Raw genomic sequence first — 22,809 nt, 5'->3', positions numbered from 1 at the left:
TTGTGGCCTTGGGGAACTCAGTTGAGCAAATTAGGTATTTTAGTTTTCCCAGTAGTGAAATAGGGATTCAAATACTTGCTGATTGTATAGGGATGGTATGAAGGTTAATTCAGGGAGTAAAGCACTTTGAGATTCTCAGGTCAAAAGTCCTATAGAACTGCAATGTTGTTTATTATTTATTTTATATTGTGATAAAGATAACTGTCCCGTTGGGACTGGACTGAGATCACCAGCTCACCAAACAGCTGTCAAATGTTAACAACTTTCAATCACTACTAACTTTGACAATGCTCGAACCAGGGACCTGGAGGAAGAAGACGTCAAGTCTCATTACTAATCATGTGAACCATGCAGACCTGTGAAAACTATCAATTCTTTTACAAAGAAGGGGGAAAACGTAACTGCTTTAAAAATAATAATCTCTCCATCAAATGTTAATAAAAAACATTTAATTGAAAAGTTTTCTTTAATGTTTTTGGTGAACATGGAAGATGTGGGAGAGTTCTGTGTTTCTATCAATAATATATGCACCTCAGTTTACCTTCTTGATATTCTGCCTGATTGCAGAGAATTAAATCAAAGGAAGCTATTAAGAGGAAATAAACGGGAAATGAAACAACAATAGAGAAAAGATATGCCAGTGACAATACCAAGGTCCTTAAAGGAATGATGGGGGAACTATTAACTGGGAAATGCTCCCCTTCCTCACTCTAGCCAGGCGATCAGGCTTTTTCTGCATGCCTGAACAAGGAACAAAGGGACCCTAAACTATTAATGACTCCGGCCTATCAGTTTTTAAAGGAAGGAGGGGATGAGCAGGCAGCATCAGCTAGCAATGAGTCTCTTACAAAGAGATACTGAGAGACTGCTGCAGAGGCTGTCTGTCTTTCTTGGCACAGGAATGGGAGAATCTTAGCCTACACGATGCATGTATCATATTGAAACTATCTGTTATTTTAACCCATTTCTCTGAATACTGTGTTCTGGCTGACTAATAAATCAGGCCTTGTGAAAATCATGGACTTTTATGTATTTATTCATTCATTTTTAGAAAATTTATGGCAGTGACATGGGTAAAGCAGAGAATTTCATGGAATAGGCACAGAATGCAATTAGTAAAAGGTCACTGCTGCATTCATTTGCCTCAAACTGGCCACTGCGTCCCTCCCTCCCCTGCCCAGCTGCCAAACTGCTGCAATCTTTTGCTGGAGCATGCTCTATGAGTTGTACCTTGCATGAGAGCAGCTGCTTTATTATATATCCTGTATCTACAATATATTACTGAGAGTATTTCTCTGCAATACGTAGTATATGTTTCTCCTTATCTCCAAATTGAGACCTCTGAAAAAGAAATGATGATGTAGCTCTGAAGACAAGAAAAGCTCTTACATACAAAGAGACATTTCTTTTTTTTTCCTCTTCTTTTTGCAGGATATACTTTTTGCTGCCTTAGTTTTACTAAGTATTAATTTTAGATATGTTATCAAACTCTTTAGTTCACTTCCAAGCTCCATTTATACTTCAAAATATTTTAAAAGTATGAGTAAATTGATAAACTTTGTAAGGTGACCTAAGGCCGAGAAATTCAGAATGTAGCCACTCCATACTAGCATCATCTTACTCCTGGTAAGGTGTGCTGACATGGGCGTTGTGGTTGATAGCAGCTGCTAGATCTGAAAGAATGAGAATGGACAGTCGATCTTTTTCCATTGCCAGAAGCAGATCATCAGTCAGTGGGACTAGCAGTGTGTGTGCTTGTACCCAGGTCTGAAACAAGGCTGAAAAGAGGTCAAGGAAATCTCAGAACCCTCAATAGTGCCCAAGTTGCCTCATTACGACCTTCTCAGTAGCCTTCGCTGAAAGAAGAATATTAGAGGCAGCATAAGAGTTAATGGTTTTGCCAGCCCTCATGAGTTGCTCTCCTAGATGTGGCTGTAACACCTCTTCATTTGAGGCCTATTGACACACTGTCCTCCAAAGAGAGGTATTGACAAATTTCCCTAGTCACGAACCCAGTCTTCTCCCATAAACATACTGGAAGCTCTGATGTCTGATTGCATCAACGATTAATCCTAAATTTTATTAATTAACATTATTGCAATTGCACTTATTCTACATCTGCACTCATTTTCCATTTGTAAAACCAAAATGCTCTTATCTGCAGCATTTCTTGTCTATTATTGCATACAGATTATTCCTCTCTTTGAGACTGATGACAGTTTTAGGATCTATTTAATGTAAGTGTGAAACTCTACAGGTTTCTTCAGTATATTGTGATCTCATTACACTGCAAAAATGTGAATAAAAAGTATAAAAATATTAATTTCATTTTCCTCCTTTCAGGTCAATGGGGATATTCCACCTCGATTAAAAAAGAGTGCTCATGAAAAAATCCTGGATTTCATCCGATCACGACCCCCATTAAATCCTGTATGCAATCCAATAAGTTTCTTCACAATGAAAGGCTGGCTTTTTTTCAATGTGTTTGTGTTTTAGTGTTTTGTTTTTAAAACAGTGTAGTAGTGCAAATTATATCTGTTGTTTGTGTGCTGTGCATTTATTCTTATGTGTTTCACACAAGAGCTGTTTAACTTTTTTGGTCTGTTTAGGAAGATCATTATAAAATCCTGAAACCTTAACACTTTCCCTTAGCAGTTATCCAATATCTTTGTGAATCTGTGTTGATCTTATCTGCTTATAAAATTATACTTCCAATGTTCTTGTTAAAAAATCTTTGAGGAACGTACTCAACCGTGTTTATAAGTGAATGAAAGTAAAATCACTTCACAATAATTTGCTATTTAAAAGAATCCTTGTGAAATCACATTCCAGGAACAATGCTTAGAATGAACATTTATTCTTTTTATACTCAAGGTCTCTGCAAGAAAACTGAAACCAACCCCACCACGGCCACGCAGCCTCCATGAAAGGATACTGGAGGAAATCAAGGCAGAAAGAAAGCTGCGCCCTGTCTCGCCAGACGAGATCAGGCGTAGCAGGCTAGGTGAGTACTTGCTTTTGCTTATACTAGTTTTGAGCAGCAGTACTTGCACAAAACTGCCCCATATAAGGAACTTGGCAATGTCTGCACTGAGCTAAATTAAAATGTAGAATAAAATTACTCGTACCTGTTCAAAAGAGGGTAGACCCTGCAGGCTCTGCTAGGGCTATGCACCCTTTCTAGTAACTTTAGGAACAGAAGAATTTAGAACCTTGAAATGATTATTTTCTTGTTTTAAAAATAAAAGATGTGTGATTTTGACTGATTGCATCAGGTTTCTGATGTCATAATTAGGGGATTTTAAATGACATAATGTTGATTATTGAGCAGCGGGAGTTACATTCGATCGTCTCATGGATGGGAATGGAAGTTTGTTTCCCTAATATGTAATATAATGTGTTACACACAGATGTGTTTTAAATTCATTTTATTCTTGTTTTCTGCTCTCAGCTTCATTAATCTCACGGTTCTTTATTGATTATCTGTGTTTGTTTTCCTGAACTTTTGACTGAGAGCATTGCAGTCATTTTGAATGTAAATCTTTGCTTCACTGTATAAAGTTATGGAGCCCCTGTAAGTGTTCATATGAATTTCAGTAAGCGACTGATTCAGATCTATATTGCAAAGCAGTTTTTTTGCAGTGTATATTAAATAATCAGTTGCCTATTATAAAATTTTCTAAGTATGACATTTTTCATAAGTCGCCACTTTATGCCTCAGAACCATTGAACTAAAGCAAAACCTGACCACTAAAGATGTTGCAAATACTCTAAACTGTTACTTCCACTTTCCTTCTTTAAGAGTAAAGGTATTTAACTGTCTCAGAGAAGCTTTGTTAGCTGGATTTATGCAGAGAAAGAGTGACATGTTGTGGCTAAAGAGGCAAAAAAAACAACATACACCTGTATTTTCTGTTGTGTTTGGCAGGATATCTACGCCTGGCGCATTTGTTTAAGGGCAGTGGTCCAAACTCAAGTGGGTTGTATTTATTCATCATCTGTAGGGGGAAATTGTTATCACCCTTGTTTCAGCCAATTTTGGGGGATGTTTGTGTGACACTTGGATGCTTTTTAGCAGCAGGATGTTCTGAACACTGTTTTGTGGACCATCTGGACCCTGCTGTGGAGTTGATTTATCGTTGCCACAACTATTGGTTTCTTTTTACCTGCTCAGACCCTTTTTTATATGAAAGACTGGAAGCTCAGCAGAATCTCGAGTGGATTCAGTTTCTTTACTTAAGTATATAAAAATTCAGCTTTAATATACGATATGTTCTCCATTTGGGAACTCTGTCTTAGAACCATAGAATCGTGGGACTGGAAAGGACCATGAAAGGTCTTCAGGTCCAGTCCCCTGCACTGAAGGCAGGGCTAAGTCTTGTGGTAGTCCTCTTTCAGTCCGGTCAGATTTTTCACCACTCAGTTATATGGTTCGAAAAATGGAATATTAGAGCATGCTTAGCTATGAATGGAGAATTCATGAGAGTTTATTGTACAGACTACAGTAGACTGACAAGTTTTTTCTCTCAGCACCTGTGTAAACACCTAATTGTCATTAGCATGAAGAAAGAAAAAAACATTGTGACTCATTCAAAGGTATTGCTTCTGTGTTAGAAGTATATTAGTTTTTTTCTTTTTTCATATTGAAACTGACATAATAGATTTGTTTGAAAAATCAAAATTTTCTTCAGAGCAAAATTTATATCTTTTTGGTAGATTTGGGGATGGGAAAAGAGGAGCTGCATTCAGAAAGTTATAAATAGCCCTGGCTTACAGACAGATAAGTATTGTATGTAATTTAGTGTAGTGAAAATGTAAGGTGATAAGGCTTAAGGATTTTAAATCTAAATGGAAGCCCAACATAGAACACAGATGGGAGAAAGATGTGGAGATGATTGTGGATAATGCATTTAAACCATCTGGACAGACATAGTTGGCAACAGTGAAAAGAAATGAAGTTTTGGAGTGTATCAATGAAAGTATAGAGTATATTATACATGTGCTGGAGTTATTCTGTTATAAAAGCATGGAGAAACCTTGTTTGGAATATGGTAATTAATCTTGGTAATCATATTGTGCATAACCAATTACACACAGAGAATTTTGCAACATAGGAGTGACCAGTATGAATAAGTGTATGATAGAAATGAGTGGTTTATATAGGCTCATAAGAGGTCTGAATAAAATGGAAGAAGAAGAGAAACATAGAAGGTGTATCTCCTGTAGTTGAAAGGGTTTATTTCCTGGTATGAAAAAGCTGAGCTAATGGAGCCTTGGAGAAAACCAGTTCTTCCCTTCTGTATTTCATTTGCTTTAGGTTAGTAGTGAGGGGTGTGCAATTGGAAAAAAATAATTTAAAACCTGTCTGTAATTTAAGTGGACAGAGATTTTAATATATTTAGCCATTCTTTTTGCAACTGCTGTTGCCTCTGGCTTATATTGTCCATTTTTGCTCTAAAGGAAAAGTACCTCCACTCCCAGGTTTGGCTCTGGGTCAGACACCTTCTATACATAACCTTAATTGATTCCCATTTACAAGGCTTACCCCTATGCAACCTTTTTTAAACACATAGTTTTAGGGGATGTGTGGCTGCTGGATCATTCATGCAAGCTTGCACATTTTACAGGCTGGCAAATCAGCATACAGGCAAATAGGTGCAGCTATGACCTGCTAAAGTATTCTCAAGTAAGAAGGAATCTGACATTATCCTAATCCCTACTAGACATTGGATATTTTTGAAATGTGGACCAATTTTAATACATTTGGCAGTTTGTTATGGATTGGTCCAGGCGCTGTATGTCAGAAGTGAGGTGCAGTGACCGAGCTGAGTTGAACAGGTGTGCCACACCTGTTGCTTGAAGGCCATGTCTCTCGTTTTCATGAGTGATAAAATTCACCTACAAATGTTTAATAATAAATATATATATGGGACATGGATATTGGTTAAATAAACTTTCCAGACCCAGTTAACCTTTGACTGCTTATTGTCCTACAAATGGGAACAAACTGTTCAGAGGGCTGAAAAGGAGACAGTAGGATACTAGATCCATTTTGAAGACTGAGGCAAACCAGAACAGGGGGCAACTTTGAACCAGGCACAGGATTCAGCCATACACACACTGTCAGATTTTTGTGGGTAGTTTTTTCCATAAAGATGCCAACTGTTGATTGTTTTTAATGTCTCTCTTAATTAGTTATGATCATGGGAGATTAAGCTTCCAGAAATGTAGGAATCTTTGTTTTGGTTCACTGAAATTTTTGTGAAATGTGGTTCTGTACTTTTTAATTTTTTTCTCTTTCAGCTACAGGTTTTTCTTTCATAAATGCTATTTTAAGTGAAAACCTTACTTTCTGTTTTTCAAGATGCTTATCTCTTGTGTTGGCATCTGGTTTTATTGTATTCCAAAACCAGTGTTCTACAGCTCTATCTTTTAAAATATCTTTTTACACATACTGTATTTGCAAGTGCCAGTGATGCTATTATAGTGTGTACACTTCCAGTGTTACCACAATAAAGAAAAACATGTTTTAGACACATTTTGGATTTATATTAGCCTGGGCATCAGAATCCAAAATGTCTTAAGTGGACCTAATCTTTTCTTAACAGCTGAATTGTTTTCTTTTTGTTGTTTTTGTTTCCTTTTTCAGCAATGCGGCCACTTAGCATGTCTTACAGTTTTGACCTGTCAGGTAAAAGGTGCTATAACACCTGACGTGGTTATTGTGTTTACTGTGAAATTTGTTCCATCCATTTATTTGTTTAACCCTCATGTAAGAAAGAAACTTGAAGGGATTCTTCTAAGCCATGGTCAGTGAAAGTAAAGATTCAGCTAGATTTCCTATTAAAATCTATAGTTCTGCTACCAAATAGGGATGTGCATGTATGAGGAACTACTGTATTTCACCTGTGATTGAATTTTGTGAAGAATAAGGTCGTCCACAGCTAGCCCTAAACCCTAGGAAAGGGCTTGGTATACTATTTCACCTTAAAGTCTGATTTTATTATTATTACTAATCAACCCTTCCCCTGAAGCTTTGCTTTTATGTTAAATCTTAGTGTCTTTTAGTATTGGTTTGACCAATAAATATAAGTACTGTAGTGTGTTAAAATCAAATGTCTAGGGAGTCACTTTTTGACTTGATCATCTTCTGCAATATTTTATTTCTTGAGATTATTCAAAAACTCTTAAATATTTCATTGAAATTTTCTTAATTAACATTTCACATACACTCATTGCACCAATGTATATATCTATATAGTGTGTATGTGTGTATAACTTAATCTCATTTGTCAGTGCACTGTGAAACTCTTACGAAGAACCACACTACTTTTAGCTATGTTAAAATGTTTGCAGTCTTTGTTAGTTGTACATGTTTGCTTATACAAGCTTTGCAGCATTAAAATGTAAAAGAAGAGTGTAAATCTTCTAACAAATCCAAGGGGACTCACTCCTGGGCCACCATCTTGGATTTTTTTATTCATTTTTAATGTACCCATGTTTTTCTGTCTAATTCTCTGTGAATTCTCTCTTTGAGAAGGAAGTCTCAGTAGTCATAAATGAAGCATGTAAAATTTCTAATGAGGATGCAGGACTTATCGCTGAGACTGACCCCCGAGAAAGAAAATTACCTTCTACGTGGTGAAGGCTCCTATCTCTGCTGTAGTATTCTGCCTACAGCTGGGATGGGAACCTAATAGATGGCTAGATTTCTCTAGTGCCTTTTATTTTATAGCAAGGGTATAAGCAATAACAGACTGTAAGGTGCCTGCAGTGCTCCTGAACACTCTGAGGAGTGTGCTCTGAGGCGTGAAGCCAAATGCCCTCATTCACAACCATTTAGATTCCTTCTTACCTCATACCAATGCACGACATCGGCCCCTGAGACCTATGCACTGAGGGGAATCTCTACACTCAGATCTTATCCTTTCCAGGCAGCTAGGTAGGCATGACTCAGAGTTGGTGTGGTTATGGTACCTCCACATGAATGATCCTGTTTCTCCAGTAGATCCTTAAGACAAGGACAAGCAGGTTCCGAGTAAAATCCATCCCCTCGTTCTGTGGGGAGGCAAAATCTTTTATATCCCTCATTTGCCATCACACACAAAGAATATCCTCAAAAAGAAAAGGAGTACTTGTGGCACCTTAGAGACTAACAAATTTATTAGAGCATAAGCTTTCGTGAGCTACAGCTCACTTCATCGGATGCATTTGGTGGAAAAAACAGAGTAGAGATTTATATACACACACACAGAGAACATGAAACAATGGGTTTCATGTTCTCTGTGTGTGTGTATATAAATCTCTACTCTGTTTTTTCCACCAAATGCATCCGATGAAGTGAGCTGTAGCTCACGAAAGCTTATGCTCTAATAAATTTGTTAGTCTCTAAGGTGCCACAAGTACTCCTTTTCTTTTTGAGAATACAGACTAACACGGCTGCTACTCTGAAACAAAGAATATCCTGGGACTCTCACAAAGTTCTCACCCTTCACTTCCAATCACCTCCTATGGTTTTTCCATGGGAGGAGGTAATATGGCCCAATGTTTTCCTATTTATCGTCTAGAAAGACCGTATTTGAATGGTTTATTATCATGATGTAAAGAAGCACAATGATTTGGTAATCCAAGCAGCAGAGTTTAGAGTGAGTATCTAATATAGTATATTATAACATTGTCTAATGGCTGCAAAATCTTCTGCTAGCCGGTGCTCATGTTAGGTGCTACACTGTGTCCTATTAAGATCTGGAAATTCCTTGCACATAAGGTCAAATACTAGTGTAAGCGGTCAAACTTTTATTTTTCAACTCTGTTACTGCCAAATAAAACTGAATGATAGTGCAGGAGAGTAGAACAGAACGTGGCAAGAGTAACTTTACTGATTAGCATAGCAGGGAGGATGTCCAGCACTATCCTTTCTACATGTGTCTGTTTGCTTATTCTCTTCTTGTCTTCAGTTAACTTGCTCTTTTCAGGATTCCTGTTCAGTCATGGATCTGAGATATGTTCCTACTTATTGAAATACAAAAGGATTTTGCTTAACCATCCTTTATTAATTCATTATCATAATATCTTTGTTAAATACAAACTACTTCATAGCAACCTACAGTACTAAACTATGCCTTGGATTTGATCTTTCTGACTGACCACTGAAGAACTCTTCCTGTTTTCTTTATCCATTTGCTAAATGTACTTTAACACTCCATGTGATTCACACTGAGATGTGATACTGTTTTGTTGTCTGAATGATCCTATACATAGTCTTTGGAAGCAATTCAGGGGTGATCAAAACATTCTCTTAGGGAGAAGTGAGACAACAGATCAGACAACACAAAATGATTTAGTTTGGGATGTAAATAAAAAGCAGACATGGTTTTGTTTAATTTTGTTGCTTTGTTGATACTTTTGCTTTATTCTTTATTTTGATGGGAGGGTTTTAAATTTGCTTCCATTTTGAAATTATTATTTTCACATTTTTTCTTGATGTTTGTTTTCATTGCTGTCTGCCCAGCTGAAGAGATGTCATAAAAATATAAACTCTCACGGAAAAGCAGAACCTTCCTCTCAAATTTCACGCTAAAGGACATGTTCTTGTCCCTTCTACAATGGCGTTGTGCTGTTCTGGTGGTCCAAAGCAGCTGTAAAGCTGGCTTAACCAAGTAGTGGAGGATTCCTCTTGTGTTAGGGAAATTGAGGGTATTGAGTCATTGTGGCTGGTATGTGCCACTCTTCTCAGCCATTGGCACAGGGAGCATTTCTAGGGGAAATAACGTGTGCACAAGACTTTTCTATTCCCAGCTGTGAAATAGAGCCATTAGTAGCTGGATGTAAGTTACAGCAGTCTTAAAAATAGCTTAAAGCCACTTTTGCTTCCCTGGACCTGTGTTGAACATGGCTCAAAAAACGGGAGCATCTGACCCTGAACATACGACCCATTTCGTCCTCTAAATTGAACACAAAAAAATGAAATAACATCTGCAGAAATAATCTGTTTTTCATATCTACAAAGTTAATGCTTTCATTGTTTTCCAGAGCTGCTGTGTCCAGGCTCCAGTAGAGGTGGTTCTTCCTATGCTCAAATCTGTGAGAGGTTGAGCAGGATCACACATCATTTGAATACCATTTGAATGTCAGGAAAATGCTGAGGAAAGGCAGATAATCTATTAGTTTAGTTACCATGGTAATGAGCGTGCTACCCACACCTAGAAAGATAAATTTTTCAGTATACTGATTAGTTTTCTTCTCTGAATTAAATATGCAAGTCCTCTATCATAATGAAGAGCATACCTTTGTGCTACAGTTACTCATCATATAGTCTTTCCCCAGTATTCTCACAGTGTAACTAATGTAGGACAAATCTATATTAATCCGGAGAATCCATTTTCTTTTCTGCCTTTGCTTTAACATGCTGTAAAAATGTTAAGGCAAAGGAGCATATTTTACAGTAGAAACCAGGTCCAGTTTTCTATTCCCATCATATGTCAGTTAAAGCTGTTTAGGACAGAAATGCCATATGGTTAGTTAGCATATAATCTGTGATCTACTTAATTCCCTGTTTCATAAGAGAAGTAGTCTTACATGTAAATAAAAATAAATTTCAATTTATCCTAGCTTTTTTGGTCTTTTCACTCGCTCTCTCTCACACACGTACCTTAAGACTAGTCACAGACACAGAAGTAGCAACACATGAGGATTGAACAAAATATGGCTTATGTAGTCAAATAGTCAAACCCAAAGCTTTTTGTTGTTTCCACGTGGTCTGAAATATTTGATAGCTTAGGAGAATCTCCGAAAAACCAAAAGTATTTATCCTAGTGCTTCAGATAGTATTTACCCTGGAATCAGTGACTTGCAACCCAATCACGGCCCCTATATCTCTGGCAAAACTTAATTTCTACTGGAATACAGTGTTCACTCCCAGACCCCCTAGAAACACATGGTTGTCTGGGCAGCAGCCGAATCACCTCAGAAGTGTTCACAATCATTTGTATGATCTAGAACGGGTTCAAATATTTTATGGGTAATTTTTTTATTACAAATTTAGTCCACCGTTGTTTTCAGCTAATTATTTGCAAACCAAACCTGATTTTCTTCGTGGGCATTCATAACCAATAAACTGATACTTATTAGTAATTTCTGAGCTGTCACTTTGACTATTCCATCTTTTTTTTAGTAGCTGTGTGGTTAATTAGCACATGGCAATGTTTCTGATTCCTGTTTAGATTACTGAAACATTTTAAACAGGAGAATAACAGATGTGACTGCAGGGTAACAAACAACACTGTTAGAATTTTTGGGCAAATTGTTTGTGCTGAAATCTGTGAAGCTTTATTCATTCACACTTTTTTCCATAAGTACCCAGCAATTGTCCACTTGTTCACAAATAACTAATAGTCTGACCACGTGAATCACAGTAAACTGAACTCAAACCTTTTATTCACAAACTTTTTTTTTTGCAAATTAGGTGTGTGTGAATTTTTGTTTTTATTTTGCGAAAAAACCTTCCCTCTGGATTTTCTCAGAGTTGAGGGGGATGATGGATGATATGTCATATTTAAGAGCTATTCAAAACAAACTTGATATATTATGTTCTAGTAGATTTACCTGAAGTTTCACTTTTATTTCAGGCTATTGCAGTAGATCAGTAAACACTTCTAAATATTTTAATTACTTCTTTCAATTCTGGGCTTCCTGTCTAAAAATAGGCCAATGGGGGCTGCAGGAAATGGCGGCCAGCACATCCCTCGGCCCGCGCCGCTTCCCGCAGCCCCAGAATAAACTGTCTGTACTAGTTATTTACACCAGCTACACAGTGACTAAAAAGGATGCTCCAGTGTGCTAGCCTCGGATTTGGGAGGCTGGGTTCAATTCCCTGCTCTGCCACAGAGATCCTGTGTGACCTTGGCCAAGTCACTTAGCCTCTTTGCCTTCATTCTCTAGATGTAAAATGCTGTAAGCAATAATACTTCCTTAACTCACAAGGGTATTGTGAGGGCAAATACATTATGAGGTACTCATTCATTACACTGATGAGGTCATACAATTGCATAGATAGAAAGGCCAGATGTGTAGGCAAATATGCAAACCAGAGATGTAAATTTTTCCCACTAAATGCTGCCTCTTCCAGACACACAGAAAATTTTAAAACATATTGAAACTTCACCCTTTCTCTGCTCTTTTTCTGGGATAAAACAGACATGTCAATCTCACCTCCCCCCTCCCCACGGCCAGAATATCGAAAGCTAGATTATTGTCTAGGTTTAGATTGGGCACAGCAGACCTCATGCTAACATTATATGGGCCTCATTTTGATCTCATTCTATTGATTATCCAGAGGAACTTTACTGGACTCAATGAAGTTACACCAATGTAAAATCTGTGTAGGTGTAAACAAAATCAGGTCCCATGATTCCATTGTTACATGATGCAAGACTTAACCAAATGCATACATTTTCATTTTTAATATGCATTAAAATATAAACATGGGATTATGCACATTTTAGACAAGATGTTTATAACTCATTGTCATTCCTGTTCAGTATATGAAAAAGACAGCATAATTGCACCTTCACTGTAATAGTTTGTGTTTGTTTTGTGTCAAAACTCATAATTTCAATGTAGAATGGTCTTGGTATTCACTGGAGATCCACGTGTCTGGTTTTAGCAGTGCATCCCTGTTTTTTTGGATTCTGATTATTTAGCTAATTGTAGCAAATCATTAGGTGGCAGGATGTTTACTCCTTTAAATGAAGAATTTTTTTAATGCTAAAGTCTAAAAAAATCAAAGTGCACTGCTATTTTTCCACTGCTCTCATTCTCTCACATCATGTCTGTACCACACACCACGACCTGTAATTTTCTGAGCAACATATTGCTCAAGTAAAATAACCTTACACATGTAATTATCATAGTGAGGTTTTTCTCTGTGCACGCTGCCTTGGCAGTAAGAGCTGAGAGGGGCATCACAAATTGATTGCCTTGATATCTATTCCTTCTAACTTCCAAGTACAACCATTTTGTTGCTTTTACCAGATGTATCCACACCAGAGGCCTCAAGAAAATTAGCAGACAGCTCTGTAGTAAATGGTGGCTTGACACCACAAGCAAAGGTGAATGGCGTCAGCACTACCCAAGTGACAATGCAGCGGAAGAGACTCCTTAAAGCCCCTACATTGGCTGAACTGGATAGCTCGGATTCAGAGGTAAGACAACAGGGGCCCATGCTTTCTCCTCAATTGAATTTCAGAATTTAGTCTTTCTACTGATTCATGGAACTAATAAACTGGGGCAGTAATTTCATAGCTGCTATTTAATCCTGGGTTTTCTTAGTTATAATTTGAGGATTGGATTACTGCATTGCCAACCCTAAAAGGTTCAAAAATCATAAGTCAGATCCTAAATAATCATGGCTGTTACAATGTGAGCAAGTCTTGTAAATGTATTGCAAGTAACATAATTTTGGTCCCCATGCAGGAGCGTTCTTTGAAGGCCCCAACTGTGAATATGGCTCCATTGTGCTAGGCACTGTACAAAAACATAGTGATAGATAATCTCCCCAAGGAGTTTACAATTCAGCACAAAGTGTGGGGGTGAGTTTATGATGTGGGAGCTGAAACTGGGACCTACAAAACTCATCTCATTTATGGGCAACCACACATTCTTTAGATCAGTGGTTTTCAAACTTTATTCTGGCAACCCAGTTGAAGAAAATTGTTGATGCCCGTGACCCAACGGAGCTGGGGACGAGGGGTTTGAGGTGTGGGAGGGGCTCAGGGCTGGGGCAGAGGGTTGGAGTTGGGGGGTAAGGGCTGCAGGGTGGGGCCAGGAATGAGGGGTTCAGGGTGTGGGAGGGGGTGCTGGCCAGGGAGTTAGGGTGTGGGAGAGGTTCAGGGCTCTGGGCTGCAGGTGCAGGCTCTGTGATGGGGCCGGGGATGAGGGGTTTGGGATGCAGGAGGGGGCTCCAGGTTTGGGGGGGCTCAGGGCTGGGGCAGGGGATTGGGGCTTGGAGTTGGGGCACAGGCTTATCTCTGGCGGCTCCCGGTCAGCGGTGCAGCCAGAGTGCAGAGGCAGGCTTCCCGCCTGTCCTGGCACCACGGACCATGCTGTGCCTCAGAAGTGGCCAGAGGCAGGTCCGGCTCCTAGGAAGAGGCGTGCAAGTGGCTCTGTGCAGCTCTCGCCTGCAGACACCGCCCCCCCCATTCCTATTGGCCAGTTCCCGGCCAATGGGAGTGTGGAGCCGGTGCTGGGGGTTGGGACAGCACACGGAGCCCTATGGCCCCATCGCCAAGGAGCCAGACCTGCTGCTGGCTGCTTCTGGGGCTCAGTGCAGTGTCGGGACAGGTAAGGACTAGCCTGCCTTAGCCAGGCAGCACTTCGGACGGGACTTCTAATGACCCGGTCAGTGGTGCTGACCAGAGCCACTGCGACCCAGTGCCTTCCATTCTGCGACCCAGTTCTGGGTCACAACCCACAGTTTGAAAACCATTGCTTTAGGTCTGATGACCTGCAGGAAAAACATTACACCTGCAAGAATAAGGCTTGCTGACTGGAAAATTACATTTATTAAATCAAGTTCTGACCTTTTGGGAAATTACATAGGCCATCTTTAGCTCTCTGGAGAGGACACATCAACAAACTCTGACACACTGCTCAGTCTCTAAATATGCTCTCCAATAAGTTCCCCATCCTGTTCTTAAAGAAACAGCTCCTGTTAACCAAAATACAAACACTAAAATGTAATAATAAAACAAATATTACACACCATCCAAATAACTTGTAAACATGTTTTGCAATATAAAAATAATCCAACAAAAACACACATTTTCTCTCTCTCACACACACATTTTGCTCCCATATGGTTCATTAACAGGATTTGAACCTGCAACCTAAAAATCCGCATTCCTGGTCTCTTCCACATGAGCTATTGAAGCCCTGGTAGTGGAAAGCATACTATTATCCCCTGTGTAAATCAGCTGGTAAAGGGGGAAACAAAGTACGATCCGCAAGTGGGTTACACAGCCATTTGTGAAACGCTAGTGGAATGTTGGGCATAAGGATTTGTGGTATCTGTTCTTGGTTCTGGGAGCAGAGTGTGATTTGGAGGTTACAGAAAGCATAGCCAAGTGTAACTGTGTCTCTGTTCTGGGTCAGCTTTGAGAGTTGAACACGGCAGCTATATCTGGAGGTAAAAGTATGAGTCTCTATCACTTACGCTAAAAAAGTGTTTCTGTTAGCATGGAGGCAGTAGAATCATAAAACTCTGTATGTGGTCAAGCTGTTAGAGGTTGACAGAGCATCACTGTAGTTTTGTGGGTTATGGAAGCACATAATTGGGCATGTTCATTCTGAAAGGCAGTGTGACAAAGTGGATGAGATTTTTGGGTCTTATTCATAACTTTGCCTGAAGTAACCTCCCTTATCTAATCTGTAAACTAGGTATACAATAGTAGTGGATGAGGCTTTGTTAATAAGAAGACTGAGGGGCAACAAAATAGTAACAGCAGTCAGTGAAAGACCTGAGACTAGAATTCATGTTCCTGTAGCTTGCAGCTCAGTGCTAGGCTAACGCATCATGATCTTTCACTTGGAGAAATGAACTGAGTAAATAAATAAAGAGTCAGAAAGATAAATGTAAATTAATCCTCATAGGAAGGAATAATAAAATGCATGATTATGAATTGGGGAGTACAGCATAGACTGAGATACCACATAGGGAATGCTCTGGAGGATAGAGCAAATAATAAATTGAAAGTAAATCAACCATACAATGCTGTTGCAAAAAAGACAAATCTTGTATTGAGTTGAATTAACTGAATAGCTTGTGAAATAAGCAAGATAATCATGCTACCCTGCTCAGTGCTGATTAGGTCTCGGGCACTGTGCTGTGTTTAATGTTGAAGAAGTAAAAAAGATAAATTAAATGGCGGGAAGTTACCAGATTGACAAAAGTTGGGTAAAAGGACCTGTGAGGAAAATTAAAGAGAACCAAGCAAGACCATTATTTATGTTGAAATGCCATATTTATTTTCTGATTTTTAAGTTTGTGGCATATATAAATGACGGGGATTGGTATTCTAATTGTCTGTGAATGACTCAGTCATTTCCATGCTTGTGATTGTATAGAGAATGAATTGAGCTAACCTATTTAGAATTACTCACTGGGGGTCCCCAGATTATAATTTTACAATCTACCCTGAAGAAGAGGCTGCACACAGCTGGACTGCCCCAGGAGCAGACCAGAGAATTAACTGTGACTCAACTCACAATATTTCCCCTGCTCCTCCTTTGTTCTGAGGGAGGAATAAATTTCCTCCGCTTTTTTGTGAGGCAGCTTATTATATACCCATCTAACTGGGTAGTGCTGTGATGGGCAGTCTGGAGTCCCCTCCCTGCCTACTTACATGCAAAGATCAGTATGAGGCAAGCAGGCCCTGCTCTCTCACCCTCCCACTAAAGTCACAATCCGAATAAGGAGACCCATACTCACCTGCGTGACTGAATAAGGATGTGATAATCTAAGCCCTGGGTATTTTAAATAATTAGAGAAATCCTCTCCTAACAAGGCTATGTGTGTGTGTGTGTGTGTGTGTGTGGGTATATGTATATATATATATATATATATATATATATATATATATATATATAGACACACGCACACACACGCACACACACACATATATACTTAGCTGATAATATTGGTGGTGACACATCCAGGCACTCCCCTCAAGTTATGCCTGTAAGCAGATGTGCCTTTCTCAGTAGCTAGGAGACTATACTTGTTTGGATCTGGATCTAAATGTGTCCAAAGGTGTCTGGATCCAGAATTTTAATTTCATGCCACTTCTGCTTGTGAGATTTCATATTGCCTGCGTTAGAAATCAACAGCAAAGACATTGGCCTCAGCAAATTCCTCTCAAGAATCATGAATAATTACTCCACATGATTCAGTAGTATTAATTTGCTAAGGAAGCTTACCACTGTAGAAATCACAGTACAATAGAATAGTTCACATTTTCTGTGCAAGTGAGGAGGATAGGGTAAAGAGACAATTAAAAATAATGCGTATGGAGTGTGTATTATCTAAGCAGAGCTGTTTTTTATAAACAGTGGGAAATATAAAATATCCATCCCTCTTATTCTTTCCTAAGTTATTTAAAATGAATGGTTTCCTTTGAATTCTTATGGTGGTTCTCAGCAAGGTCTAGCCCACTTCAGAAGTAGCTGAACGTCCATCCCCACCTGCTGGGGGAAAAAAGATGATGATCCTGAAGGCAGGGGCAGTAGGCATCCCTATAGAAGCCCTTTGTTTCCACTGGTGCTGTCTGCCTCTTTCAGCCTGATTTTCTATGGTATCTGGACAGATACTTCCCCAGGCTACTTCCCCGAAGCTCCCCTGAAAGAGATGCTGTTCCACAGCACAGAGTGAGAAATAGCACAAATTACTGCGAAATTTTAGCTCAATTTCACTCCCACTGAACTCAATGGCAAAACTCCCACAAATACAAATGGGAACAGGATTGAGACATCTGTCTGCTGTAATTGGTAGGCTGCCTAGCCCTTTGGGTTTGGACAGGGCAGCATCTGACTGAGACCTGCCCCCGAATCCATCCTAGGCTTCAAAAATGAAAAAAGAAATTATTTAAAAATGTTGAACACTATTTTAAACTAAAATAGCTTTTTTCAAAATTGGAAATTTGTACTGTACAAGAAATTTTCGTTTTTTAAACATTTAAAAAAATATAATTTATGAAGCTGGAAAATGAAAAATGTAGTCTTTTTTTTCTAAGCAGTTTTTCTTCTCTTTTTCCTTCCAGGGGGGGAAAAAAATAGCAGAGGAGAGGAGAAAGGGAAGAAAAGAGGATGGGGAATGAAAAACTGAAAAATTTTGAAAACAGAAATTTTCAATAAAAATGTTCTTAAGCATTATGAATAAATTAAAAATAATTCCTTTGAGAAACCTGTGGAGAAGAATGACTTTGGAATTGTCAAAAATGTTCACAGTTCTCCACCCCCATTTTCTGTCCCGCTCTAGGTGGAACCCCTTGTAGTCCCACAGGGGGACACGGGAAGGAGGGAAGGGAGTGTGCCATAGAGCCAGCCTTCCTCTGTCTGCTGCTCATCTAGCCTGCCCCACAGGCATTGGCTCCCCTCCAATCGGAAAAACAAAGGGGAGCATGGAGCTTTTTAATTAGAAAAAGGCACTACCACTAGCAGGTTTCTTAGCTCTTCATCTTAACTTTTTAGCTGCTCATCCCTCTGTACATGAAAGAATAAATGAAATACATCTATGACTATAATATCCTAGGGTTTTGTTTGTTTGTTTGTTTTTTAACTGCACCGATAGTTGTTTTCACCAATCTAAAAGTTTAATGTTGCATTTTGAATAGCAATTATTATTCTTTGCAAATTTTATATTTATCAGCTGTAAGAAAACTTTTTGGAACCCTCCTTTAGACCTAGTAAATGTTACCAGACTGCTTTTTAAATTCCATGCAGGCAGCTAACTCCCAGGTTTTTCTTGGGTTTCTTGTGTTCAACATAGAGTACTTGTAACCCACACACCTCTGGGTGTGGTGTTCTGTCCCAGCTCGTGGCACTGAGATCACTTACAGAGAGATTAATGAGTCTGCTCTATGGCCTTAGCTAACAGTCGCATGGCTTTTAACTCATGCAGTAGAGGCTCAAGTACTAAGCTCCAGAAGCCCAAGGTTTGATCCCACCTGCCGACGACCAGGGTCGGTCCATGTTACACACTGATCGCCTGATGATAATTTGTGACTCTCTGGCTTTGGTGATGCCATTTGTTAACGTGCTGTTCCTGTGAGCTTTTCCCTCCTGGTTTTTTATAACCAGAGGGGGCACTGTTTCAGTTACTGGAGATTTTCTTTCTTAAGATTCATGTACCTCACAAAAACCTTGTCTACATTTACCGGGGGATCTATGAGTGGTGATTGATGCATCGATGGTTGATTTAACGGGGCTAGTGAAGACCTGCTAAATCGACTGCAGATCACTCTTCCATTGACTCCTGTACTCCACCGGATCGAGAAGACTAGGGGGAGTCAATGGGAGAGTGTCTCCCGTCAGCATCGCGTAGTGTGGACCCCGCAGTAAGTAGATCTAAGCTACGTTGATTTGAGTTGCACTATTCACGTAACTCAGATTGCATATCTTAGATCAAATTTCCCCTGTAGTGTAGACAAGGTCTCACTGTCTCTGAGACTGAGAGGCTGAGTTGCTTGCTTGTTTTCAGAGAGAGTCACTGGTTTGATTTGTAAACCCCAAGAGTATAGGAGGTAACTCTGCAAACCTCCTTTGTTAAAAGCATTTATGTCAGAATTCAACGTATTCACAAACATTTCTCCAGCCCAGTATTCTTTTGTTATGATCCAGTGATATACTGCAGCTTGTTTGTATGAGATAATTTAGCCGGTAGGTTTTAGGTGAGGATAGTCCTCAAGGGTATTGATTCAGAGAAGCGTGATTTCTTTAGCCACCTATTAACTGAAAAGTGTTAGTCAAAGATCATTTCACTAGAACTTGTTTCATCTCTCGGAACTTGTTTGTGCTTCGCTGCTATGATGAGAACATACTTATGTAATGAATGAGATTTCTTTAAACACAGAGAAGTGCACAAGGATTAGAGATTAGAGAACAGGATTGTGGAGATTAGTGATTAGATTAATTGCTCTTTACCGGGTCACATGTTCACCAGGGTCACTCCTCATTCCTTTGGAGACCAGAGGAAGCTAAGTGCTTGAATCTTGATTTCTTGCTGATATGAGGTACATACTTGTATTAATTTAGCTTGTAAATCCCTGCTAGGCACTCAGTGCCAGAAGTAATTATTAAGGAAAAGGCAGATTACAACAGAGTCACCTAGCTTCCTATTTCTGTTTTTAATAATATAATTAAATATGTTAAGTATGTACTGTATATTCCAGTTTGTAGCAAAAGATTAACTTGGAAAAATCTATTTACACAAGGCTTGCCTAGTTTCAATATTTTTTGCAGGTGTATTGTTGGAAGATAAGTGATTTAATGGTATAATTTACCTGTGGTACAATATGGGGTGGGTGGGTGGGTGGTTGAGAGTGAGAGAGACTGCCTCTGAAGAATTCTAATTCTTCCAATTTTGCTTACTTCCAGGAGGAGTCTATGCACAAATCAGCAAGCAGCAGCAGTGTCTCTCTTTCCCAAATAGAAGACTCCTTTCAAGAGACAACCTCTGGTAGAAAGAGTAAGTGTTTCATGTCTAGGGAAGCCCGTTGAAATAGAAACAGAGTAGTTGTTTTGCTTTCCCACCTCCTAGCATTTTCTGTCACATGAATTTTGCATGAGCATATTTTGCTAAAAAGTCAAAACAGATCAGTGTTCGTGGGTAAGTGTGTGGTGCTCACCCCAGGAAAAGAGACCTGCTGAATAGGTTAACGTTGATTAAATATCTTCTTGACTAACATGAAAGCGTAGGTCTATTGGATACTGTACAGATATAAGTTACAAGGCTGCATAGTTCTGAAGACAAGTAAAACAAATACATGTATTTTAAATGAAGGAAAATATTGTTAAATGGGGAAAATAGTCTTTTCCTAGAACGGAATTTGCTGTATGAACAGAGACCTCCATGCAATGGAATTAACTCATTTACTTTAGTAGAATAATTGATCACCACAAAATTACTGTGACCCTTCTTTCCTTTTTAAAATACTAAAAATATTTATTCAGAAGCATTCATACTATGATGTGCCTCTTAAAAAAAACAAAAAAACAAAAAAAACCGCACAACAACAAAACAAAATAACAAGAAAAGAACTGTTCAGAAGACAGAGTTGCATATATTCTGTGACTGAGGCCAGGTCTACACTCAAAAGTTACGTCGACTCAGCTATGTCGCTCAGGGGTATTAAAAATCCACACCTCTCAGCGACGTAATTAAGCCAACCTAATACCCACTGTAGACAGTGCTAGGTCGATGGAAGAATTCTGTCAACCTAGCTGCTGCCTTTTGGGGAGTGTGACGGGGTCCTCAGGATCCAGACTGGACTGTGGGACTGCTGAGCCCTCGTCTCCCAGCCACTCATGAACCATTAATAGGGAGGCTCCAGCCAGTTTCCCAGCCTTGCACCCCAGAACTGGACCATCTTGCATTGGTCAGAAGCCTGGCCAGTGTAAGTTCATTAAGTAATTTGCCCCTCCCTCAGTGTGGAATGGACACACACTAGCCTTTGTAAACTGAGCTGAGGTTTCCCAGGCACTTCAACCAAAACACACTGTTTTAGGTAAAATATAAAACAGGTTTACTAACTACGGAAAGCTAGATTTTAAGTGTTTATAAGTTGCAGACGTAGAGATCAGAGTTGCTTACTTAGACTACAAATTTAGTTTTGTTTCTTAAGTTCTACAAACTAAACAGGCTTTGAATCCAGCAGTGTCTCACCCTGAAAGATGGTACAAACAGCTTACAGATCTTCAATACACAGACAAGACTCCATTTCCAGCCTAGGACCACCCTTTCCCAGTTCAAAATCTGTCCTCCAGACGTGCTTCCAAGTGTTGAGTTAGGGAGGGAGAGAGGCCGAGTGATGTCACTTTCCCTCTTGTATATTTTCTTCCAGCTTGCTGGAAAGATCTCTGCTGTGACGTGGGGATCAGTCCCCATTGCATGCGTGCTCTCTCTGAGAAGTCTCTGGGATAGTGGATTCTTTCCTGGATAAATGTTGATGAGCCACTGGCTGGTCCTTTGTTGCAATTGAAAAGTTGGTTGTGAGCATCTGCCAACCTCACAACATACTTTGGTAACACACACATAGCAAAACTTCATAGCTTTACATACAATGATGGCACATACAATCCAACAGGATATTAATGTTCAACAGATTAAGATTTTTCTCACAAGGCATACTTTCTACAAAATATATTATAATCATATCATAGTGATGAATATGGAAGTTGCAGGGTGCTACTTTGAGATGCAGAGTGTCACAGGGAGGTAGATTAACTAGATGACAGGAGCGCCACTGTTATCGTTGTAGTAAGGGTCTACACTGAACCGCTACAGCAGCACAGCTGCTGTACCATTTAGAGTGTAAACAAGCTCTTGTATTCCTTTTAATTTTAAAGAGGATATTAGTTGAACTAAAAAAGAATCTACATTTCCTTTTTACAGTTATAAAGTGAAAAAAAAATTGCTTTGTAGAGTAGATTTTTTGCAAATAATGAGAAAAAGAATGAACAGTGAATGTGCATTTTAAAGTTTTATTTGGTATTGTCAAAATAGACTTTATCTAAAGATAATTCTTTTATAAGACTAAAGGACAAATTCTGTTCTCCATCTGGTCTTAATATAGACTTCAGCTGCATTATTCTGGCTTTATGTAGGATTTGGCCTTACCTTTCCGTATTATTACAGGAAAAGAGGAGACGTATAGAAGCTCCCCAATCAGTGTGTGCATTCTGTGCAGTTCCTTTAGGAATAAGATACAGTTAGTTTAGTCATGGCAAAGGCATAAACTGTCTTTAACCATTTCAGCTATACAGCAGTATATGCTGCAGTTGCTGTTCTTTATAAAGTAGTTGATTTAGATCTTTGAAATATCGTTAGAGCTTTAACATTACTCTGATGAGCAGTGAAACCTGTCATCATCAACCATTCAAGGGATTGCCAAAAATTGGTTGCTTAACATGGATGATCTTCTAATACTGTTGAATCAGTCTTTTTCTCAGCACATGTGGGTGGCCCCTTAAAGGATCACTGTCAACTTACAGTTGGCTCTAAATGTAGATTCTGTAAAAATAAAATTTTATGTAACT

At 39.1% G+C, this 22,809-nt stretch overlaps 1 protein-coding gene across 3 annotated transcripts in view; it reads left to right on the top strand.

Moving 5' to 3' along the window:
- SPIRE1 (spire type actin nucleation factor 1) overlaps window positions 1-22,809 on the top strand; it is a 169,427-nt gene that overhangs the window by 133,236 nt on the left and 13,382 nt on the right. The window contains exons 7-11 of one of the 3 annotated variants that reach the window (XM_038391717.2): window positions 2,344-2,430; window positions 2,875-3,004; window positions 6,650-6,691; window positions 13,033-13,202; window positions 20,149-20,239. In XM_038391717.2, the coding sequence (XP_038247645.1) occupies window positions 2,344-2,430; window positions 2,875-3,004; window positions 6,650-6,691; window positions 13,033-13,202; window positions 20,149-20,239 (520 nt within the window). The remainder of the gene's footprint in view (window positions 1-2,343; window positions 2,431-2,874; window positions 3,005-6,649; window positions 6,692-13,032; window positions 13,203-20,148; window positions 20,240-22,809) is intronic. The other 2 variants (XM_038391720.2, XM_038391719.2) reach the window with 2 other exon arrangements.

Source organism: Dermochelys coriacea, chromosome 2, assembly GCF_009764565.3.
Source record: "Dermochelys coriacea isolate rDerCor1 chromosome 2, rDerCor1.pri.v4, whole genome shotgun sequence".
Lineage (NCBI taxonomy): Eukaryota > Metazoa > Chordata > Testudines > Dermochelyidae > Dermochelys > Dermochelys coriacea.
The sequence above is the reverse complement of the archived record's forward strand: the minus strand, read 5'-3'. Positions and strand labels throughout refer to the sequence as shown.